At 43.7% G+C, this 21,295-nt stretch overlaps 1 protein-coding gene and 2 non-coding genes across 6 annotated transcripts in view; all 3 read right to left on the bottom strand.

Moving 5' to 3' along the window:
- Positions 1-13: 13 nt before the first annotated feature.
- Positions 14-21,295, bottom strand: part of TNPO2 (transportin 2) — a 33,515-nt gene continuing 12,233 nt past the window's right edge. For all 4 annotated transcript variants that reach the window (XM_077327257.1, XM_077327255.1, XM_077327258.1 and 1 more), the window contains exons 8-25: positions 19,930-20,052; positions 19,098-19,216; positions 17,914-17,974; positions 16,550-16,718; positions 15,158-15,310; positions 14,825-15,050; positions 14,276-14,447; positions 13,142-13,228; positions 12,675-12,782; positions 12,256-12,414; positions 10,607-10,694; positions 9,547-9,645; positions 8,603-8,698; positions 7,102-7,177; positions 5,935-6,034; positions 5,082-5,156; positions 3,916-4,046; positions 14-2,553 (exon numbers count right to left, since the gene is read on the bottom strand). In XM_077327257.1, the coding sequence (XP_077183372.1) occupies positions 3,939-4,046; positions 5,082-5,156; positions 5,935-6,034; positions 7,102-7,177; positions 8,603-8,698; positions 9,547-9,645; positions 10,607-10,694; positions 12,256-12,414; positions 12,675-12,782; positions 13,142-13,228; positions 14,276-14,447; positions 14,825-15,050; positions 15,158-15,310; positions 16,550-16,718; positions 17,914-17,974; positions 19,098-19,216; positions 19,930-20,052 (2,019 nt within the window). In that variant the 3' untranslated portion in view covers positions 14-2,553; positions 3,916-3,938. The remainder of the gene's footprint in view (positions 2,554-3,915; positions 4,047-5,081; positions 5,157-5,934; positions 6,035-7,101; positions 7,178-8,602; positions 8,699-9,546; positions 9,646-10,606; positions 10,695-12,255; positions 12,415-12,674; positions 12,783-13,141; positions 13,229-14,275; positions 14,448-14,824; positions 15,051-15,157; positions 15,311-16,549; positions 16,719-17,913; positions 17,975-19,097; positions 19,217-19,929; positions 20,053-21,295) is intronic.
- On the bottom strand, positions 14,668-14,738 carry LOC143834622 (small nucleolar RNA SNORD41). Its single transcript, XR_013229869.1, has one exon. It is a non-coding gene; the product is annotated as a small nucleolar RNA SNORD41 (small nucleolar RNA).
- LOC143834623 (small nucleolar RNA SNORD41) lies at positions 17,174-17,242 on the bottom strand. The gene has a single exon (XR_013229870.1). It is a non-coding gene; the product is annotated as a small nucleolar RNA SNORD41 (small nucleolar RNA).

Genomic DNA, 21,295 nt, shown 5'->3' with positions numbered 1-21,295 from the left:
ATGGAAACTAGACTCACAAGAAATTGTTTTTAGTTGACAAAAAAATTATACATAAAATGAGAAAAATCTCATCTGAGCAAGGTGCAAGCAGCTGCTTCAACACTAGGTACACTGCAGTTTCACCATTGGAAACATTACGGCACATTTACAAATATACAAATCCAGGATTAACAAACAGGAGGCAATACTAGAAGCACTTGTACAAAAAAAAAAGACAAATTCCATTTCAAGAGGCAGTCATGTAAAGTAGCTTAAACTTCACTAGATGAAGAGTTCACAGCCTTCTTTCTATATTCCTGGGCATGTAGTTTAGAAACACAAAGTTATTAGGTGGTGTCCATCTATGCACATTTCTTGCCCATGCATTTAAAAACTAATTGCTGAAGTAAATAGAACCTTCTGGAGGTGCATGTCCCACCCCCCACCCCCAGGCAGGGGAAATTCAGAATGAGGCCCAAGAGGGACCACTTATAAAACCATTAAAATGCAAAGAGCTGATTGCTTTCAGAGACCTGCTCAAGATCCACACTATTAAAAAGACAAATCGAGGAATGCATTTGCAAGTTTACTATTATTTTTCCGAACCAGTTACTCCAGAGGAGTATAGTGGTGACCCCTCCTCACCAAGTAAGCTTTTAAGATAAAGAGAAAGCTCTCAGTTGAGGCCACCCCCAATAATCCTTTTCACACCCCAAAGCCTGCTGCAACACCCCAGCATACTGTTTGACAAAGGTGAGACTTCAAGCACTGGAGTGTGTGAAACTGAGGCAAGGGATGGAAAGAAAAATGGGAAAGGATGTCAGTGAAGTTTAAGTTACTGAGCAATCATCTCACAAATACGTTCAAAACTTCACCTCACTATTCTCAAAGCGTCACCACTCCCTCATCCTAAGAGGGGTGTGCCCAACTTCAGTGCATTTCTTCAGCATCGCTCACACCTCACAGCAATGCAGGATATTAGGCACAGTTCAACCCAGCTGCCCATCTGTGTATCCTGAAACTTCCAAAGTTCCACTGGGTTCTGCTCTGAAGAATGCTGGGAGTTGTCACTCAGCTCGCTGCTCACCCTTGTCAGCACGCCGCTTGCAGACCCTTCCTTGCACACGCACCATCCATGTTGACTGCATGTCACATTCCAGATGACTGTTTCTCTTCCAACACGTCTACCTTCCCCAGAAGTTGCTCTTACTAGTGAAGCAGTTCCTCTTCTCCCCCAACCCTCCTGCCCCTCCATCTAGCTGCCCTTGGGAAAAAAAACAGGCTTGCTTCCACATCACATGCTCTCCACTTACCATTAAAAAGCTATGGCTTCACTAAGACGAATGTATTCAGCAAAATCCTGGATTCTATTTCCAGGTGCTAAACTGATTTGGATCGAATGAGAATTTCTTAAGACAACAACCCTGTTAGGCATGCAGCAAAAGCTATGAGCTTCCACTGGCCATGCATGGAGGGCTCTGCTTTATTACTTCCTCTACGCTGGCTTGCATTTACTGCCCCTTTTGTAAACCAAAGTGGCAAATGTGACACAGAACTCTCTTGAGACACAAAGTGCATCTAACCTTTATGTCACTCTGGCCACAAGAGCGCAGGACATATGAGATCATGTGCCATATGAAACTCATCAAATGCACATTGGTTTCTGCACTGCAGGCCTTTGGGCCACAGTCAACCAGTCACACCGCTGGGTTGGAATTCAGTTTCCCTCCTTGCTCTCTCTTGCCTCCTACAGCTGAAATAATGCAATAGCAGTGTCACAAAGTAACAGCTGAACAGGGTAACAGATTCATTGTACTGTGGCATCTTCTTAAAAAATAAAGACATGCTTCTCCGACAGTATTTCTTACAACAAGTACTGCTCCCTACTATGTCAGAGGCTGCCTTTGCTCCGAGTATTACAACCAGCACACAGTGCCACGGCAGCTATGGCAAAAAGGGCTTGTGGGTTTCCTTAAGATTCCTAGATGAAAATGCTTTACACTTAGTCATTATGGGCTACTCACAGGTTTGCTAGTCTACTTCTTGGTCACCATGCAGTCTTAAAAAGGTGAATAGCTGATCTCTTGAACACCGGTGACTGGAAATACACAATAGTATAATCCCCTTGGATTGAGTTTTAACCCTTCCCACTTCGTCAACTAGGTTTTAAACCATTAGATCTTTTAATCCCGTTTTAGCATCTTAAACCCTATCCTTTATTATTATTAGCTAGTCCTTTATGATGGCCCCTGGTTAGATCCCCTTTCTCAAGTGTTGCAGTTTAAGATTGCTCCCCTTTCTCAGCCCTGGGCTGAGCCCCACCCCACCCCAGTCCACAAACAACGGTCTCCAAACAAAAAGACCTTTCCTTCTGCCAGTGAGATACTCTGTTTTTTGTTTAAATTGGTCATGGAGGCCCACCCTCCCCCCAACTTTGTAAATTTCAGGAGATGAGGAGCTAAGTCATTTTATGTCCCACAATGCTCTTCCCGTCCTCCCTAACCCCCCACGAACAGGGATCTGCAACACTGGGTTGTGGACGTTCCCAGTATCCCTCCCAGCGCACACAGGAACCTGAAGGAAGAAACAAAAAAGGTCAATATTAATGCAGGCAAGATGGTAAAAATATTTGAGTCGCTGACCTGACCCATATGACACAGCAAGGCCTGTCCGCATTGCTCTGAATTCCCATTCGGACCACTAACAGCCCAGGGCAACCAAGGCATTTCACTTCTACCATGTATAGCAACACTAGGGGCACAGCCAAAATTCATCAGCACAGCCAAAGGTCAAGCCAGAGGATGGTGATGTAATCCCTGATCACTGTAAATCCCACATTAGTATGGCAAAGGCTGAACCCTGATCACCAGGATGAGAGCAAGTGTGCTTGGGGAAATTGGACTAGGTGGTAACAGTAACGAACAGGCCCTATAGCCAAAGGATTCCTCTCAACATCTTCTCAGCCAAGGGGGATACAGTAGGGCAGGCTTATGCTAAAGTAAACCTTGTTCTTCTTGCAGTTTCTGCAGCTAGAGAACAAAGCTGCAAAGTGTCACAACATTATCCATCTGAACAATTTTCACATGCTACATTAAAATTACAGGCTGATTACAGACTTAAAAAATTGTGAAGAATTTTTTATAGAAGACTTAGGTTGATAGAGGGATTTTTACATTGGACAAACTGATGCACTATGATGAGTTTGTCATTTTCTCAGCTGAGATCGAAAAAGGACTTGACAACTTCTGCTGAATGACAAAATTTACTATTGCATCACCTGTTGGTATCTAAATATGGCCCTCCTGCATTAAATCCCCTTTGCTCCTGGAAACTCAAACTGATGTAGAAAACAAAACCTACAGTATCTGTTTATAATTAGTTGATGTTAAATAACAAATAGAAAATGGAGTGACAGGAATAAATGGCATAACGAGCTACATAACCCTGTGTTACCAGAACAATGTGATATGGCCTTAAAGTTCATACCTGCTCTCCTCATAGATCTTACGTTATGCAGAAAAAATATTCTGAATATACTGGACAACTCAGTGACTCTTTAGTGAAGGATTGAGTAAAATGCCTAATTATTGGTGCTATAACTCAACGGGTGCATCTCTTAAATATACGCTTTGGGCGAGTCCAGTTATTTGATTTTCCTGGGAGGAAGTTATTACTTATATCAATTATTTCATGGACGTTGGGGTGGTTCTTCTACAGAAACATCTACTTGATTTATGTACTCATTTTTATATCCTCTGCTCAAATCTGGAGATGTACTTATCAAACCTCTTCTACAGTTACCACCCATTACTTCAATTTCTTCACTTCCAAGGGCTCTCCTTGATTTATACTTCCTTCCTCTCAATTTGTTGCTTTCCCCATCCCAGTCACTGCTTGATTGCTGTGGTAGTTTTACCCACGTGCTTGGGGGCTCACCGAGTACAGTTTTGCTGCTTCATCTAGACCCCGTAGAACGCAGCTAGTCTCTCCTTCAGAAGTGGAGGAAACTGCTCTGAGAACTGCTGCCAGTTGTCCTCCCCAACTTGATCTTTGAAGCCATGAAGAATCTGAGAAGGAAGAAAAGGAGACTGCATTGTGCCTGTATTCCTCACAAAGCAGGCTGTTCACATAGAATGAACCTAGGATCCCTGCACAAGGAAAAGGCACATTTTTTCATTCCACTAACATGTATAGGTGGCTCCAGGTATGTTTTCAAGTATCAACAGGATGCAAATGCAACAGTTATATTTGAATGTACATGTTAATCATCAACATGGATTAACAAATACCTGGTAAAAAAATTTAATTTGTAACCTATCACTGTGAAACATCCTGACTTAAACAGTAGATGAATGGATGCAAGACTCTCACTGAGTGATTCTGGGAGTTTGATAAACAAGTTTTTCTGACAAGATGTATCATATCAGCATAATTTTTTCTCTGTTCCCTTACTAAGGCTTGAACGTCAACATTCAAAACCCAACCTACAGTGTCAGAGTCTTAGAACTCCTCTTGATACCTGAATGCATGGCACTTATAGCAGTTACATAAAGGCTTATTTTTAAATATTTGGAAACTGTTTATAGAAACATATGTGTAGATCTGCCAGCCACATTTCTGTCTATGTATATCTTTTCTTTCAACTTTATTTAGTTGCTGGACTTAATTCTCCTTCCCTGCCCTCACAGTTTTTTTTTCTGTTTTCCCAATGAAAAATAATAATACCAACACCATATTTTCAAGTATCCTTGTGCAGTCATTGGAGCTCAGCCTCTTAAAATGAAAGTCAAAGATCAAAATTATTAATTAAAATTTGGAATCATGGTCCACAGTGACCATGCCCTGACTAAGGGATATAGAAGAATCACAGAATCATAGAGTAAGAAGGGGCAGTACAGGCCATCTAGTGCAACCCCCTGCTCAATGCAGGACCAGCCTGTATACAAACTCCATTAGAACCAGTGAATTCAACAAGAAGTAACCCTAACTAGCAATTTGAGTGAGGGAAAAATGAGATGTGTCCAAGACAAATGTTTGTTTACACAAATATGGATGAGTGAAATCCATTCCTGAGTAAACCTCATTCCACTGCAGTACCATACCTTATAAAACATGTCTCTCAGGTCATCCTTTGGGTTCACCCAGGAAGCAACAGCATCACAGAAGAAAATAAAATCCTACAGAAGGATGAGAGTTCTTTAGAAAAAGCCAAAGTCTAAACTCACCAAAATTAAAAGATTTGCCATCCATTCTAAACCTGCGCAAAATCTGTGAATTGCTCCTCAGGAATCTAACCTATGTCAGTGGCAACTTAAAAACTAAAATTCATTTCAAGGAGCTTTCATGAGGTGCAGCTCACATCATCAGATACTTGAAGGGAAGTCATATTGGGAATTCTTATGGGGAAGACGACAAGTGAAGTGAGGAGGAGCTGAGGCAGAGCAGTTTGGTGTGAACCTTGTCACAAATCATGAGTATAAAGGGGGAAAAGGAGGCACTGAGGTAGAATGGTTAGGTGTGAATTCCTCCATAAATCAACAAAGTTAGCAGTTACAACTGACAGATGACAAGAGAGATCAAACAGATAAAAGTAAGGTACAGTAAATAGGGTTTGTAATTACCCAGGGAGAAATACACTAAAGTGATAGTGAAAAGTTAAGTGATAATATTACAATGTTACTGTCTGATCAAACATATATATTTTTTTTAACGTGGGTCCTGTAGAATTACTGGAGACTGTAGAAACCCAAGTTTGTTTAAGCCAGGAGTACATGCAGTATTTAAATTCTTGAAGAGTTCTAATTCAGCACTTTCATGTTGCATATTCCTTTTGAAGTGTGTATGTGAGAGAGTGAGTGAGTGAGTGTGTGTGTGTGAGAGAGAATAAATGCATGTGTTTAAAATAATTACTTCTTAAGACTTGGCTACCACATACACAACACTCCCAGGAATTACCTGAACAACCCCCCCAGGGTTTACTCCGATCATCATACAGATGCCACGGAAGGCTGAATCCTTCTCTTCATTATCACGTATGTTCCTCAGAGATGTACACCTGTGAGTCAGAGCAAACAGTTTTGTAACAATTCTGTGATGAGGTGAGGTGGAGACAAAAGGAGAAGAGAATGCTGACTCTTGCCTTGGTCCTTTAAACCCATGCAGCAATATAGACATGGAACAGAAGAACTCGCTTAGTGTTTTAATACAGACATGTTACAACACATTTGATAATGAACAAAAGGATGAAGCTAGAATTACTATGTTTGTAGTATGTACTCTTCCACTGAATTTTTACCTGCTAGTATTCAATTAGACCATTATTTTGGGAGTTTTTAGAATTAAATGTAAGTTTAGATAATTAGAACAGAAGTCTCTCTCTCCCTGTAGTCACTGACAAACCTCTATCCAAAGTATTGAGCCAGGAAGATATAACAAGATAATTACTACACTTTTAAGGGCTTTAATCAACTTACATTTGCCTCAAAGCCTTTTATACTTTGGGCTGGATTTTAAGTATTGCCAGCCATCTGAAGCCTGAGGACCAAGGCTTAACCTTCCCGCCTGCTGCTGCAGCTGACTGAACACTTTCATATCCAGCTCCTTAGAGTCAAGGGATCTCCAGGAAGATGTGGGCCCAATGCAAAGGTCTGCAATGGGAAGGGGAAAATTCCCCTCTCCTGCTAACAGAAGGGCCCATTCAAACTGACTGACTATACCAATGGAACAGAGTTTTAGGAGCCAACCTTCTGTTCTAAAAACACCATTGAGACAGTAGGAGAATACGTAGCCACCTCAAGTGTCGTGAGTGAAGGACGGAAGAGTTCTGCTGTTTGCAACTACTGGCTAGTCATCCACCCTTACACAAACCACACTGCCCACAGCCATCCGGATTGCATTCTGCCATACACAATATACTGCAGTCTCTCTGCTTGGGAAACTGTGAAATCCTTCTAATGAAATAATTTAAGGGACAGGGTATCAGACAAAACAACTGTGCAAGAATGCTTCAAGATTTCCCATGAGCCTAAAAGCAATATGTGCCAATAGCTAAAAGGATGGCACCAGTGTGCCATCCCAAAGTGAGGGCCAAGTTTGTGGCTTCTGTCTCAGTACAACACTAACCAGGGTCTGATAAACTGCTGCAGCATCGGTGCCACCTCCTGAGGGCAGACGTAACCCAAGCGTCCAATCGTGATGGCTAGAAAAGGGGAAAGAAACATGCCTGTCACAACTGCATGGCGAGCAGCCTTGTCAACTCCTTAGCATCAAGAGATAGGATGGATGTGGCCTTATGGCAACTAAGCCACATTATACCAAATTCATAGTGTGGTGGTAACAAGGGTTAGAACAGGCAGTACACAACCCAGTGCAGCACATAGCTCCATAACCATGTTAAGCTACAGTGTGCACCAAAGACCAGAAAAGGCTCCTAGAAAGAAGCCAGATCTTTCATCCAGGACAACAGAAACTTTCAGGTTGATTTATGGAACTTATTCACAGTTAATTTCAGGGTCAGCAAAGAAACAGCCCCAGAATCCTGTGATAGGAGTTTCTGCATAATGGCTCATGTGCTCCAGCAGAAAAAAGTCCAGGTCCCCTTTCCAAGTGAGAGGCATTCAAGATGTCATAACCTTTATCTCATTGTATCTTTGAATTTATATACTGCCGCTCACCATTAGTCTTGCGCCGGTTTACAATAAAACAATAAAATACAATAACCCTTAAAACCCCTTAATATATAAGACATTAAAACATTAAATGATGGCTATATAATCCGAGTTCTAACTCCCACCCACTGTTCAGCATGCAGTCAAATGAGCTCTCTCATCAGGAGCGAGAGCAAACTAACCAGCACTAATCATCCTCCATTGGAAACACCAAGACCCCAACTTGGCTTCAACCATACGCCTGGCAGAAGACGCCTGGTCTTACAGGCCCTGCAGAAAGCAGACAACTCCAGCAGGGCCTGTAGTTCTTCTGGGAGCTCATTCCACCAGGTTGGGGCCAAAGCTGAAAAAGCCCTGGCCCTGGTCGAGGCCAGGCAAATGTCTCGGGGGCTTGGGACAGCCAGCAGGTTCATGCCAACAGAGCAGAATGCCCTGCAGGGGGCACAAACAGATGAGTGGTCCCGCAGATAGGTAGGGCCCAAGCTGCGTATTGCCTTAAAGGTCAAAACCAGTACCTTGAACTTAATCCAGAAGCAGACTGGTAACCAATGAAGATGACACAAAAGTGGCTGGATGTGGGTCCTCCAGGATGTTCCAGTGAGAACCCCCACAGCCACATTTTGTACCAGCTGCAATTTTCGGATCAAAGCCAAGGGTAGGCCTGTGTAGAGTGAGTTACAGAAATCTAACCTGGAAGTGACCGTTGCATGGATCACTGTGGCCAGGTAGTCAGAAGACAGGTAGGTTGCTAGTAGCCGTGCTTGGCATATGTGAGAAAACACCGTCTGAGCCTCTATAGAGGCATCGAAGATCACTCTCAAATTCCTGGCAGACGGTGCAGGTGTTAACTGTACCCCATCCAGGTATGGGAGGCGCACTTCCTTATAATGACTACTGCTAAGGAACATGAGAATACCTAAACATAATGAGAAGGGGAAAAACATGATATCTCTCACCTGTGTTCTCCAGAAGTGTTTTGGGGGTATTTGGGCGGTTGATGATCTCTACAAGGTTATTCAAAACCATCTGGACATATGGCTGCATTTCAGCTCCTGGCGTGAAGAAATTAGTCAGCTGAACCAAGCACTTCTCCGGTAGTCTGAATCCCAAACTTTGACTCTGTACCCATTAATTCCCATTAATACCCTGCTCTTTGCTTTGTATCCATCATCCGAAAGAAGAACCATATAGAATTTTGACTTGCTGGTTCTTAGACTAATGGAAAATCAAGAGAAACCTATGCCAACTTTGGGAGTAAAATCTGAAGCAACATGTTACACACAGGCAGAAACAAGAGGCACTATCCCAATGGTTCTCAGCCTGGGGTTGCGACCCCCCAAGGGGTCGATCGGCCTTTCCCGGAGGGTTGTGGCGGTGGTGCTGCTGCGATGGTGCTGGCCTCCTCCTCTGCTGCTCCATGCCCTCGTAACAGCAGCGCCTGCACATACACACTGCCACGTGTGCACATGCATGTGCGTGCTGCGTGAGCATGCATACACATGTAAGTGCGCATGCCGCCGCCCCACTCCTGCTGTAGGGGTCGCAGGGCGGTGGCAGTTGAGAACCACTGCACTATCCGAAGTCCAGTGGGGCGGGAAGGAGTGGATTATAGTAAAATCCTGGCAGACATCACTGCAGGATCTTGCTAAGGATACTTCATAGATATAATAGGATCTAGTATCAACAGCACCACAAAAACCTTAGCAGTGCCTTATAGGAACTCACCACGAGTAAAGTTCTTGAGTGTCATAATTAGGGATTAATCATTTAAGCAGACCAACCGTTGCCTATTCTAACATGGTGAAGACATACCAGGAAACAGAAGGGGGTACCCCACTGCCAACTGACATGGTCTCACAAAGGTAGCACTCCTGTTGCTTCAGGTGCCCAATACACTTACCCATCTGCATGCAGATTTCTCCAATAGCCCAAGTGGCATTATTGCACACAGAAATGAATTCTGGATTCAAGTTGGTCCCTAGGATGGGCATGAATTCAGCTAAAGAAGGGAGAGAGAGAGCACTCGTCAGTTCCAGATAAATGGCCAAGGCAAGGGAAAATGGAGCAATAACTCATTATTAGATCAGTCCGCAAAGGTGACTTAAGTCTACAGAATAGAGTTCTGTGTAAAAGCACAAGGATAGGAGGTGCTCTCAGCTATAGCACAGGACCTTCCCTGCAATCTTAAGACTGTTACGACAGCTCTTGTTTTAAAGTGTGGCACTCACTCTGCTGAAAGGGACTGAACAGACAACACTGCTTCACAAAAGCCGTAGCAAAGTACACTGAAGAAAAAATCCGTTGCAATGCTCAAGATCCAGTAGAGCCTTTTCAAAAACACTACCAAATGTTCTGCAACATGTTTTAATATTTGCCTAATTTTTACTCGGATTGCTGCAGCTCCCTTGTTTATGGCCAACACCAGCTATGCACAACCACAAAGGCAGGATGGCCTCACAAAATCCCACACAATTAAAACAGCTCTTGTGATTACTTGTAGCTCTCTGTGCCTTTCCCATCAGTCCATACAAAGGCTTAGGCAACGTTTCCGATCCCATGGCAAGTTTGTTAGCAGAAGAAGGGAGGGTTTTTTATTTATCAAACCGACCTTACTGCTGCAGACATGACTTGCCACCCGGTGCTGAGATTTATCACAGGATGTAAGACAGTATGAACACAGAACATAACTCTATGGTTGAGAGAAGAAAGATGCAGTATAATGACAGGGTCTCATTATTTTCAGCATGCCACAAGAAGGGTACATCTGCCCATTAATCTCCAATATTGACATAGACTAGAAATTCCCATTTCATTGTATCTGAGGAAGTGTACATGCTCAGGAAAGTTTACACCTTCAATAAAACTTGGTGGTCTTGAAGGTGCCCCAGGACTCATACTTTGTTAAAAGGACACCACACTATCCCATCCAGAATCAAGGGGCAATATTAACAAGTACCTACCGATGCATGGCTTGACGTGCATGAAACAGGCTTTGGTAAGATCCCCCAGGAGTGCAAAAGAGCTCTGCCGAACCTCAGGCATGGTATCCTACAAGGAGAGCAAGAAAGGTGAGAGGGACCAGTTCTGTCTGCATTCTGTTGAACCCTATTTGATTTGATAATACGACCCAAATACAATTTTGTTAACAGGTAGAAGAGGAAAAGCAAATGCGGACGATCCAGATGGAAAAGCCACATATAGTTCATTCTTATTCTTAAGGGACTGCAGTTCAGAGGTTTCATACTAAAGATTAGCATTTTGGTTAATATCATTATGAGGGTGCTTTGTACAGAGAGTGTGCAATCTGGGTATTCATGGGCACAGACCTTATCTCAGGCAATGAAAAAGGAACCATCTTATCAGAGTGTCTTAGCTATATGGCTGGAGTGTTGTGCTAAAATCCCATAAGTTTCAGTCCCAACTCTGCCACAGATACTTGCTGGGGGACCATGGGCCAGTCTCACTCACACAGCCCAACCTACCTCAGAGCTGTAAGTGAGGATAAAATGAATGGGAGGATAATGTACACTACTTTGGGTCCCCACTGGGATTCAGGCAGTGTACAATGAAATACATGAATAATATACTCCAAATAAGAAATGAACAATATAAGAAGAGCTCTGCTGGTCCATCTAGGCCAGCATCCTTCTCACAAAGTGGCTAACCAGTTCTTCTGAAAGGTTAACAAAAGGGCATAGAGGCCAAGACCTCCTGTGATGCTGCCTCATGGCACTGGGATCCAGAGGCTGACCCCCTGGGAACATGGAGGTTCCCTTGTGGGTTCCAAACCACCAGGATCTACGAGTATCAGCCTTTGGCTTCACAATTCTTTCTAAATTCTTTGAAGTCTCTCATTGCTTCTGCAACATGAATTCCCAAGTCTCCTTTATCCTTTTGTGCTTCCTCAGTGACTAGCCCCGTATTAAGTTTTCTCCTGCCAATCTGAACATAAAAAGGTAAAGGTAAAGGTATCCCCTGTGCAAGCACCGAGTCATGTCTGACCCTTGGGGTGACGCCCTCTAGCGTTTTCATGGCAGACTCAATACGGGGTGGTTTGCCAGTGCCTTCCCCAGTCATTACCGTTTACCCCCCAGCAAGCTGGGTACTCATTTTACCGACCTTGGAAGGATGGAAGGCTGAGTCAACCTTGAGCCGGCTGCTGGGATTGAACTCCCAGCCTTATGGGCAAAGCTTTCAGATGGCTGCCTTACCACTCTGCGCCACAAGAGGCTCTTCGCCACAAGAGGCTCTTAATCTGAACATAGTAAACACCAAATAAATGAACCTGTCTTCTCTGAGCCTGTGTTCGCAGACATGCTGTTCACCACTTCCTGAAAGCATCTATGACATTTCTGTAATCCTACACCAACTGTCAGTTTCTCCTGGGTTTCTGTATTTTCCCTACAAAAAATCTTTGCTGCCCAGCACATTTTTAGGCTTCAGTTTTCCCAAAGATGTTATGCTAACATGAATGCAGCACAGCCACGGGATCGTTATTGTTTTTAAAGAACCCTTACACCGAAATTCAGCTTCTCACGGACTGTTTAAAAAGCATTCTGGAAGCTCATCTGTGCTTGAATGTAACCTCTGCATTGCAACTTTATCCCACCTGCATGCACTGGAACAGCAGAGTCATGATATTGCTCCGTGCTACAAGCTGCTCCACGTGACATCCCAGGCCTTCCGCCAAGCCACTCAGCAAGTCCAGAGCTACAATCATGAAGTCTTTATCAGGAGCCTCATATTGGTCTGGGTGTTGACTATACATCTGCAAATTGGAGGATGGAAAGCAGTTTGCCTCAAAAAGAACATGCACTCCCCAACACTACATAAAAATCCACTGAACAATGGGAGCAGAATGGCTGTGCTAAAGGAATGATGAACCTCCGGGCCAAGGAACAAAGTCCCATGTGACAGCTGTGTCACCCTGTGATTGAATTAATGCCTTCCAGGCTGCAACTGTGCTCCCACACCTAACCCCCAGTGCTATACACATCATATTCCCCACCATGACCACCCTGTCAATACCATGGCTTGGGCAAGGGTCTTCTGCACCAGAGTCACACAGCGCTGGTAGACAGGTTCACAGTATGGTAGGAAGCCACTCTGGAGAGCAGTTGCTACAGATGACAAACACTGCAGAAAGAAAACAGATTGACTCATTAGACATGCACAGAGGACCATCTACTTTACATTTCCTTACATATGATCACCGATTCAATTTAGAAGCACTCAGTCCAGTCCTGGAAGGAAAATTAGCATTTCCCTTCAAGTGGCTAATGGTTTACCAGGGGCCAGACAGGAAGCTGGACAGGTGAGAATAAGACAACCTGTATTTTCCCAAAATAATTCTGACTTCATTCTCAATTATATCATGATCCATTTGCTATTTCAGAGACTACCTTAGCTTCAGACAAGCACAGCCTTATCACTACACAGTTCAGTGCTTTCCAAATAAAAGAGCCCACTCAAGTCAATATTAGCTGACCACTCACTTCCAAGAGAGGGAAAAGGTCCTTGTCCTCATCCTTCAGCTCATTCCACTTCTGGATGAGTGGGGGCATCAGTTTCTGGATGTATTCCTGAGGGAGGGAAGGCCATGGTTACAACTGCATCAATGTGAACCATCTCCAGAACAGCAATCTCAACCCAGAAATCTTCAGAACCACAATCATTCAACACACTGCTTCAGGATTCGAATGTCTTGAATTATCAGTCATCACAGTTTCTGGGCTAACAGGAGACCACAACAATACTCCATTTACCCTTAATTGAGAGCAAAGGGCAATTCTAAAATGCCACTGACATGGCTGATATTTACAGGAAACCTGTGAATGCTTCCAGCCACCCTGACTCACAGAAACCTGTGCATGATAGATAACTAACATTTAGATTAGAAGAAGCTGGGATACCTGTGACCTGGTCTCACTGAGTCTGACTAAAAGGAGTTCTTTTAAACAACACCATTAATAAAATCTGGGAAGATGAGGAACTGGACGAGATAAACAAGCCAACAGCTGCCTCCACTTGCAGGACACCAAGGCCATTTCTCTCACAGGCACCCCTCACCCACAGCAATGACTGAAGTCCCAGTTTTAGGTTGTTACAGCTCATGCCATAGTCCCTTCCCTATTTTTGTAATTTTGATGCAGGAAGTGGCTGTGTGGTAATGGTTCTGGCAAGTCTACATAGGAAACATGCCATATCAGGTAAGCATATGAAACTGATTTATACCAAGTCAGATCACTGGACCTACTAAGCTGTTGTCAGCCATAAACCTTTCTCATATCGGCTACCTAAATCATTCAAACTGGAGACAGCAGAGATTGAAACCAAGATCTTCTATGTGCAAATAAGGTACTTACCATCAGAACTGCATTGCTGCCACCTCTTTCTCCTGACTCTCGGAAATCAGGGCAAGAATTTTTCCTGCTTCTTTTGCAAGCTCAGAAACAGGGAGTTTTAACACATTTGGGGACCCTCCTGTCTCTATAAATTTCACCTGCTGAGCCTTATCTTCAAGAACACTGACTTGCTGGCGACTTCTGGCCTGCTTACTGACTCCCTTTAGATGGCCCAGGACCTGACAAAACAGCGCAGCCTTGTGCTGAAAGGAAGAGCGCACATACCGGCTGGTTGAGGTGGTGGCCAACGGAATCGGCCAGAGTTCCAATTGCATCATACAGGATCAGCAGGTTCTTGTGCTGGTACTTCCCAAAGGCAAAAACCAAAGTATCCAGGATGAAGCTGAGATACGGGACCAGCTCAGTGCACGCCTCCTCCTCAAGGGTGGCAAATGCACTGAAATGGAAGTCGAAAGAGAACAAGCGTTGGCCACTGAGAAGATGAGCAAAGCACTGGAAACTGCAGGGGAGGGAGGGAGGGGGGGAGGGAGGCATTCAGAGCAACCTAGTCCATTTGTATATCCCAAAGAGCTTTGGCGAGCAGTCTCACCATATAAGCAATTCATCTATAGCCTTCCAAGGTACTATTATTTGGTCACAAATATCAGGGCATTTCTCTGGATCAGACAGTATGAATACATGACCTATCATTGGAGAGATCAAACTTCAAGTTCCACATCACATCCAGAGAGAGCCTTGAGCTTCTATGGCTCTGTGCCATCAATGACGACTTCACGCACACATCAATTAAAGCAACACTTGCGGACAATATACCTGCAAGCAGCCTCTTGCACTCTCTTGTTGCTATCAAGAATCCGCTTTAGCAGTTCGGTCATGAGAGGCTTGAGATACATATCTGGGGGCTGGCTCACAACCCAGTGGGCATAACGGCTCAAGGTCCAGCAGGCAATGGAACGCACTAGGGCCTTCTTGTCCGAGAGGCACTGGATTAGGTGGGGAATCAGCTCTGGGAGGTAGGGAACCATCCCTTGCATGCAGCCTAGGAAAGCAGAAAATACCTTCAGAAATCCAATGTTACCAATTCTCTGCTTATGCTTGGCAACTGCTAGATGCAAACCCTGGTTGAGTCAAAAGCTGTAGCCCTACCTTCAGCAATGGCTCCTAGAACAAGGATCCCCGACTCCTTGATGACCCACTCGGGGTGGAAGAGCAGCCCTTTGAGCAGTGGGAGCAGGTGAGGGAGGAGCTCATCTCTGAAGACATTGGCTAAGACATCAAGGGCTGCAGCAGAACACTTTCCTGAAGGGAAGAAGTGGATTACGTTGCGGGAAAATCTATTAGAGCAGCAGCACTGACCCACCTAGATCCAACTTTCTATGGAGATTTGTCTATGAGGGTGGCCAGAGCGGCCTCCACCCCACGGCCATGGCCGGAAGCTGGAAGGGACTTGGTAGGGAGCCATCTCTTTTGGGGATACAGAGCAGCAGACAGTGCTCCCTGAGGATGACAGCGCCTTTGAAGCTGACAACATTAGCATTCTCACTCGTGCTGCAGAAACGTTTCAATGCGAAACAATATACCTGTGAAAAGGCTAGGGGTTCCAACCCCCCTTCTAACTCTAACCAACCAGGATTGGGTAAAAAAGAATACACAAGAGATCCAGATCGTTCTTAGGTCAAAAGAGCTAGATGAGAAAATAACATTTTTCCATGATATGAAAATGAGCTGGCTAGAGCAAACTCAGAACCAGGGGTGTGCAAAAACAAAAACAAGAAAACACACAGTATTTTTTAATATTCCCAAATTCCAATACCAGTATGGTATGGTATTTGATAAGTATCTGAGAAACACATTTTTTTCCAGCTCCATTATAGCTTATGGGGACCATTATGGCCAATGGTCCCAATAAGGAATAATGGAGAATTCATGGGGGGGGGGTGTTTTTTGAGGTAGAGACACCAAATTTGCAGCATAGCTGCTGATGCCTCTCCTAAAAAAAAAACCCCTCAAGTTTAAAAATGTTTGGAGCAAGGGGACCAATTTTATAGGCTCCCATATAGGGTGCCCCTTTCCACCATTCCCCCCCCCCAATGTAGGGGTAAAGGAAATGCAGTCCCTTTAAATTTCTTCTCCACTCCAAACAGTGACTTCTGCTTGGAGTGAATTCAAGTCTGAAAGCAATTAAAGGGACTGCAATCTCTTTAAATGCCTTTTAACTCTGGCTGACCAAAGAAATATTTTTTGGACATTTTGATGTGGGGTGTGTGTGTCAAAATCAGTATCCAGCTGAATTAGTACCTTAAAAATGCCAATAAGGTATTTTTGGGGTGTATTTCTTCACCTTGGATTAGCTGAATGCCTGCCCCTACTTGGAACAGTTTCACATACACGCAGCCTGCACTTTCACTGGTCAGAGTATAACGGACAAGCTTCCTGCTTCAGTCTTCTGTCACATGCTACATACCTTCTAACCCTCTCTGATTGGCTCTTTGTACCAGCACATTTGAAACCCACCAATCTCAAGAACTCAATACGCACTCAGATTCCAATCAGACAGTGTATCATCATCATCATCCTCATCCTCTCCGTCTTCATCATCCTGTAGCCGCTCCTCTTCATGCTGTAGGGTAACCGTGCGTGACTTGTGAAAACGAGGCTTGATATCCTGTTCACTGTCAGGGATGGCCTCATCTTCTTCTACATCGCCCTGCAATTAAAGGGAGTATTAATATGCAAACCCATTAGCTGGGGGATCCTTACCTGCCAAGAAAATTATACCTTGCAAACCGGCATACTAGTTTGCTTATCCTTCTGGTACAGCTACTGATCTGTACCTCTAAAGATGAACAGTTAGCTCTACAGAAGGTAGGTAAATACATGAACCAAGAAGGACAAGTGCCTCCCCTCCCATGACTTCACTTCCAGTCCTTTGATGACCTTCCTACTTTCCAAGCAAAAAACTCATTTGATACGATGAAGAATTTCCAAAAAGCCACTCTGAATAACATTTTGAATCAGAATTGCCATAGGCTTCATATGATTTCCAGTAGAAAAGAAGTTTCTGAAGTAATAAATTAGAGAGCCTGAGAGGAAAGCTTGCAGTCCCATCTTCTGCTCCAGAAGCACTATAAAAACCACTTGGACTCCTCAGACCATGCCTCTATGGATCAGACAGTATGAATACAACAAAACATCATTGTTGTCAGGCTGAAGGTTATGCATCACTTCCACAAAGACATGATCTCTAATAACTTGGTTTGTTCATCCATGTCTATCGCATGTCTTCCAGTGAACTCAGGGCAGTGAACAAAATTCTTCCCTCTTTATTGTATCCTTTAATGCAGGCTAGGCTGAGACAAAAAGTAGGCCCAAGGTCAGCTATGAAGTTTTGTAGCAGCTGGGATTTGGAACAATTTCTGTGGTCTTGGTCCTACACTTGTGTGCATTATGTATGTCTGTTTAAGGAACCATACTGGATTCTAGCAGTTCTTTAAATACTGGCTCTATGCAGCAACACCACAGAGAGGGTCACCAGTTTTCCATGCCCAGCACTACTGAAAAAGCTGGCATTAGAACTCAAGTGATCTGATCCACATACCTAAACATGAGTGAAATGATCACTTTTTATGCACACAGGGCATGATATAATTGTGCTGCTTTAATCAGAAGCTAGGTAGCCTTCCAGGCCGATTCTCAAAGTGATGGGTGTAGGAACGGAAAGTACAATGCCCTAGATGCTCCAATGGAAGACAGCTACTTAGCCTCCTCAGAATTAATCATACTACAACATACTTTGCCAATGAAGTTTATAACCCAATACAGAAAAGCAGAATGTAGGTATAATTTAAGGGGCAACTAGTTACACGAGTTTTCCAAAGATGTTTGGGTAATCAGAGAGGTACCTTTAGCAATATGATGTCAATTTCAGAATATTTCATTCCATTCACCAAAATTGGAATCAACCTATCAAGAGAAGGCAGAGGAAAAAAGATTCGGTAAATGGAGCCCAAAGATAGAATTACACCGATCATCACAGGTGTCAAAGCCCACAATTACCAGGGTGGCATTTTAATGACTGACACTCAAATATAAAGGCTCCCCTCAGCAAACAAATATCTACACAGTTGTGGCCTTCACTGCCAAGCAGATCCAACAGTAAGCTTCAAACCATGTTTGGACACTACCAGCTATTGCCAGCACTGAAAGCCAAACATACTGCTACTACTTTGGGCTGAAAAGCAGGCAAATGTAGGCACACAATAAGAGTGTGTAGCAGACTTGGGAACAGAACCTGCTCCTCAGTGTCCTCACTCCACCCTGTTAAATGCCTTGGAGCATATTACATGATTCTGGTAACTCCTTCTAAACTCAAGTACCAGTAGCTTGCCAAAAAAGCAGAACTGAAGCAAGGAATACTCAAGAGCTCTACTTCTTCAATTATCCCATCAAGATTATCCTGTTAGGCCCCTATTTTGAGCATGCCATAACCTTCTTTAACTTTCCTAGAGAAGACTTCAACTACAGAGGCACCCATGGACCATACTCGAGCTAACCTTGGCAGCAAGTCAGCCCCCCCCCCCTTTCTTTCTTCTATTTTATTTCTTTGGCATAGAGCAACTGCTTAAGGATGCAATAGTAATGACATCCACAAACAGAGAAGGTGCCTGTAGACCGTTTAACCCATAGATGATCAAATGCAAAAGTAAGGAATAAAATAAGGGCCTCCGTGACCCATCATGCCTTCATCATGTATACAACCATGCTGCCCTTTAGCTGGAAGCAAAGAAGCAGAAGCTTTAGAACTGGCATCCTAAAAGAGCTGTTTTTTGGTACCCCACTTTTTACTACCAGAAAGAGTCTCAAAGCAGCTTACAATTGCCTACCCCTTCCTCTCCCCACAACAGACACCCTGTGAGGTAGGTAAGGGGCTGAGAGATCTCTGAGAAAACTATAACTGACCCAAGGTCACCAACTGGCTGCACATAGAGTGGGAATCAAATCCATTTTTCCAGTTTCGAGGTTGCTGGTCTTAGCTACTATGCCACGCTGGGATACCAGCTGATCTTACAAAAGGTCAGGTACTCACTGCACCAGATGTGAAGAGAGCACCTCCTTGCAGATGGGCTGCTCAGCCAGGGTCAGCCAGAATTCACATGCCTCCAGTGCCACGTTCTCATCACTGTCCTGGGTCCTCTGCAGCATGTACTAGGGAAGAGACAAAAAGGGAAACATTTTTGTTTCTGGCCAGCCTGAAAGTGGCGGTTAATACATCCAATTAATAAAATTAAAATTCTGGCTCAGTCCCAGCTACGGCCTGTAGTGTAGAAAGTCAAGATGTGGCAGCATACCATTAAAAGGACAGAACTTCACAGCACAAAGCCTCCCTAACAAGCAATACAGCATCCCATTGTCACTGGTCACAGCTGATACAGTGGGTAGCTTTACCTATCAGGAGATTTATTTATTTCTTTATCATATGCCGTGTATGTAGTGTAGCCAGGAGATCCTAAGATTGCTGGCAGCCAGGCAAGGAACGTTTGGAAGTGGTTTGCCATTGCCGGTCTCTGTGTCAGGACCCTCGTGTTCCTTGGAGTCTCCCAGGGCTGACCCTACTTAGCTTCCAAGATCTGACAGGATCAGGCTTGCCTGAGCTGTCCAGGAGGTGAACCCAGGTCAACTCAGTTCCACTTTTATTCTTCCCATGACACTTCCTAGAGGCTAAAAGCCAAACCAAGGCAGCCAGCACTGACACAGGTTTTCTATTGCACGGCTGCCAGGACAGAAACAGGAAGTAGCAGCCAGAGGGGGGAAAAAACATGCTGATCCTCATTCTGTATCAGTGAGCTTATGCCAGCCTCCATCAAACACGTCAAGGCAGGATTTTATGGGAACATGCTTGGCAAGGGAAGGATGCTTACCTGGATGATACTATGCATATGAGGGATCAATCGGTCAATCCGCACCTCGAGCAGCATCACCAGTGCTCGGCAAACATTTTTTCGAACCTCAGGATCTTCATCTACTGCCAGGGCAAAAAGATGCTGCCGAGACCAGGAAAAATTAAAATGCAAAGTTTATGTATAATAAAAGAATTCTAAAAAAGATCCTGAACACAAAATTCTCACCCTCTAGTCAACTGGCCCAAACCAAAGAATTTCATGCCACTGCTAATTCTTCTAGAACTTCCAGGTAGATCAAATTATGTTTACACTTCTCTTCTTCTTGCCAAATGTTTCAATGAAGCTCCCCTTAAGGTAGCAAGTTTCTGCACTTTGGCACGTTCAACAAGACAGAAGAACATGGAATAGAGTTTTAATAAACTTTTATTATTACTATATTAATTAATTATATATAAATATTTTTTGGTACAGAATATGTTTTTTGCTTTCGATGTGTATTATGCATTATTCATTGATTATATTCTTGACTGCTGATTTTGGATCGTAATCATAAACTATTCTAGAACTTGTTGCAATGAAGCCAGTGAGATTTGTTTTTAATACGTAGTTTTCTTTTCTTTCTTTTTTTTTGTCAACAGCTTCTCCATAAAGGATTTTTTGGCAAGCAGAGGGACAGTGACAGTGTCATGTGTGGTCTCTAGGGGAATAGGGAAGCAGAAAGCCAGCTATGCAGGGCCTACAAGCTCTATCTAATGGACACCTGAGATTTTCACAGAGATAATACCTTTAAGATTTCAAGTGCAGAGGCAGCACAAAACAAGGACAGATGCATCAGTTTCAAAAAACATAAATAGGCCATGCTGGCTGATATTTAACAAGCTTGACTTGTGGAGCAGACCTCATAGTGCTGGACTTTTCTGCTTTCTCCTGCTGCCAACTGAGCCCCTGGGGTCAGTGGACCCCCAAGTATATTCCAGGGACCAAGCTAAGGCCTGCAGTAGACAGGGAGATTCATCAAAAATCATCACCCTTTCTTCCAAACTTGGAATTGTGCTCACATCTATGGAATTATATGGCTGGATACAAAACGCTACTTTTGTCTAGGCCTGGGGCAGAGGAGCATGCTACCATTAAGAGCCAAATATCTTAGTTCCTGTATTGGATCATCTATAAAACATCAACAAAACAGAGATTGCCTAATGAACTGAAAGGCTTAGGATATGTGTGTATTTTCTAATGCTAACTCTGGCCTGCTGCTAAAATAAGTTTTATCCTACTGATCATATGAGAACTGTATAAGTCCACCCGCTCATTTTATCCAACATGTTTTAGAGTTTTATGAGATACTAGAAAGAAAGCCCATTTTATTTTTGAATAAAATGGG

Source organism: Paroedura picta, chromosome 3 (assembly GCF_049243985.1).
Source record: "Paroedura picta isolate Pp20150507F chromosome 3, Ppicta_v3.0, whole genome shotgun sequence".
NCBI classification, from domain to species: domain Eukaryota; kingdom Metazoa; phylum Chordata; class Lepidosauria; order Squamata; family Gekkonidae; genus Paroedura; species Paroedura picta.
The sequence above is the reverse complement of the archived record's forward strand: the minus strand, read 5'-3'. Positions and strand labels throughout refer to the sequence as shown.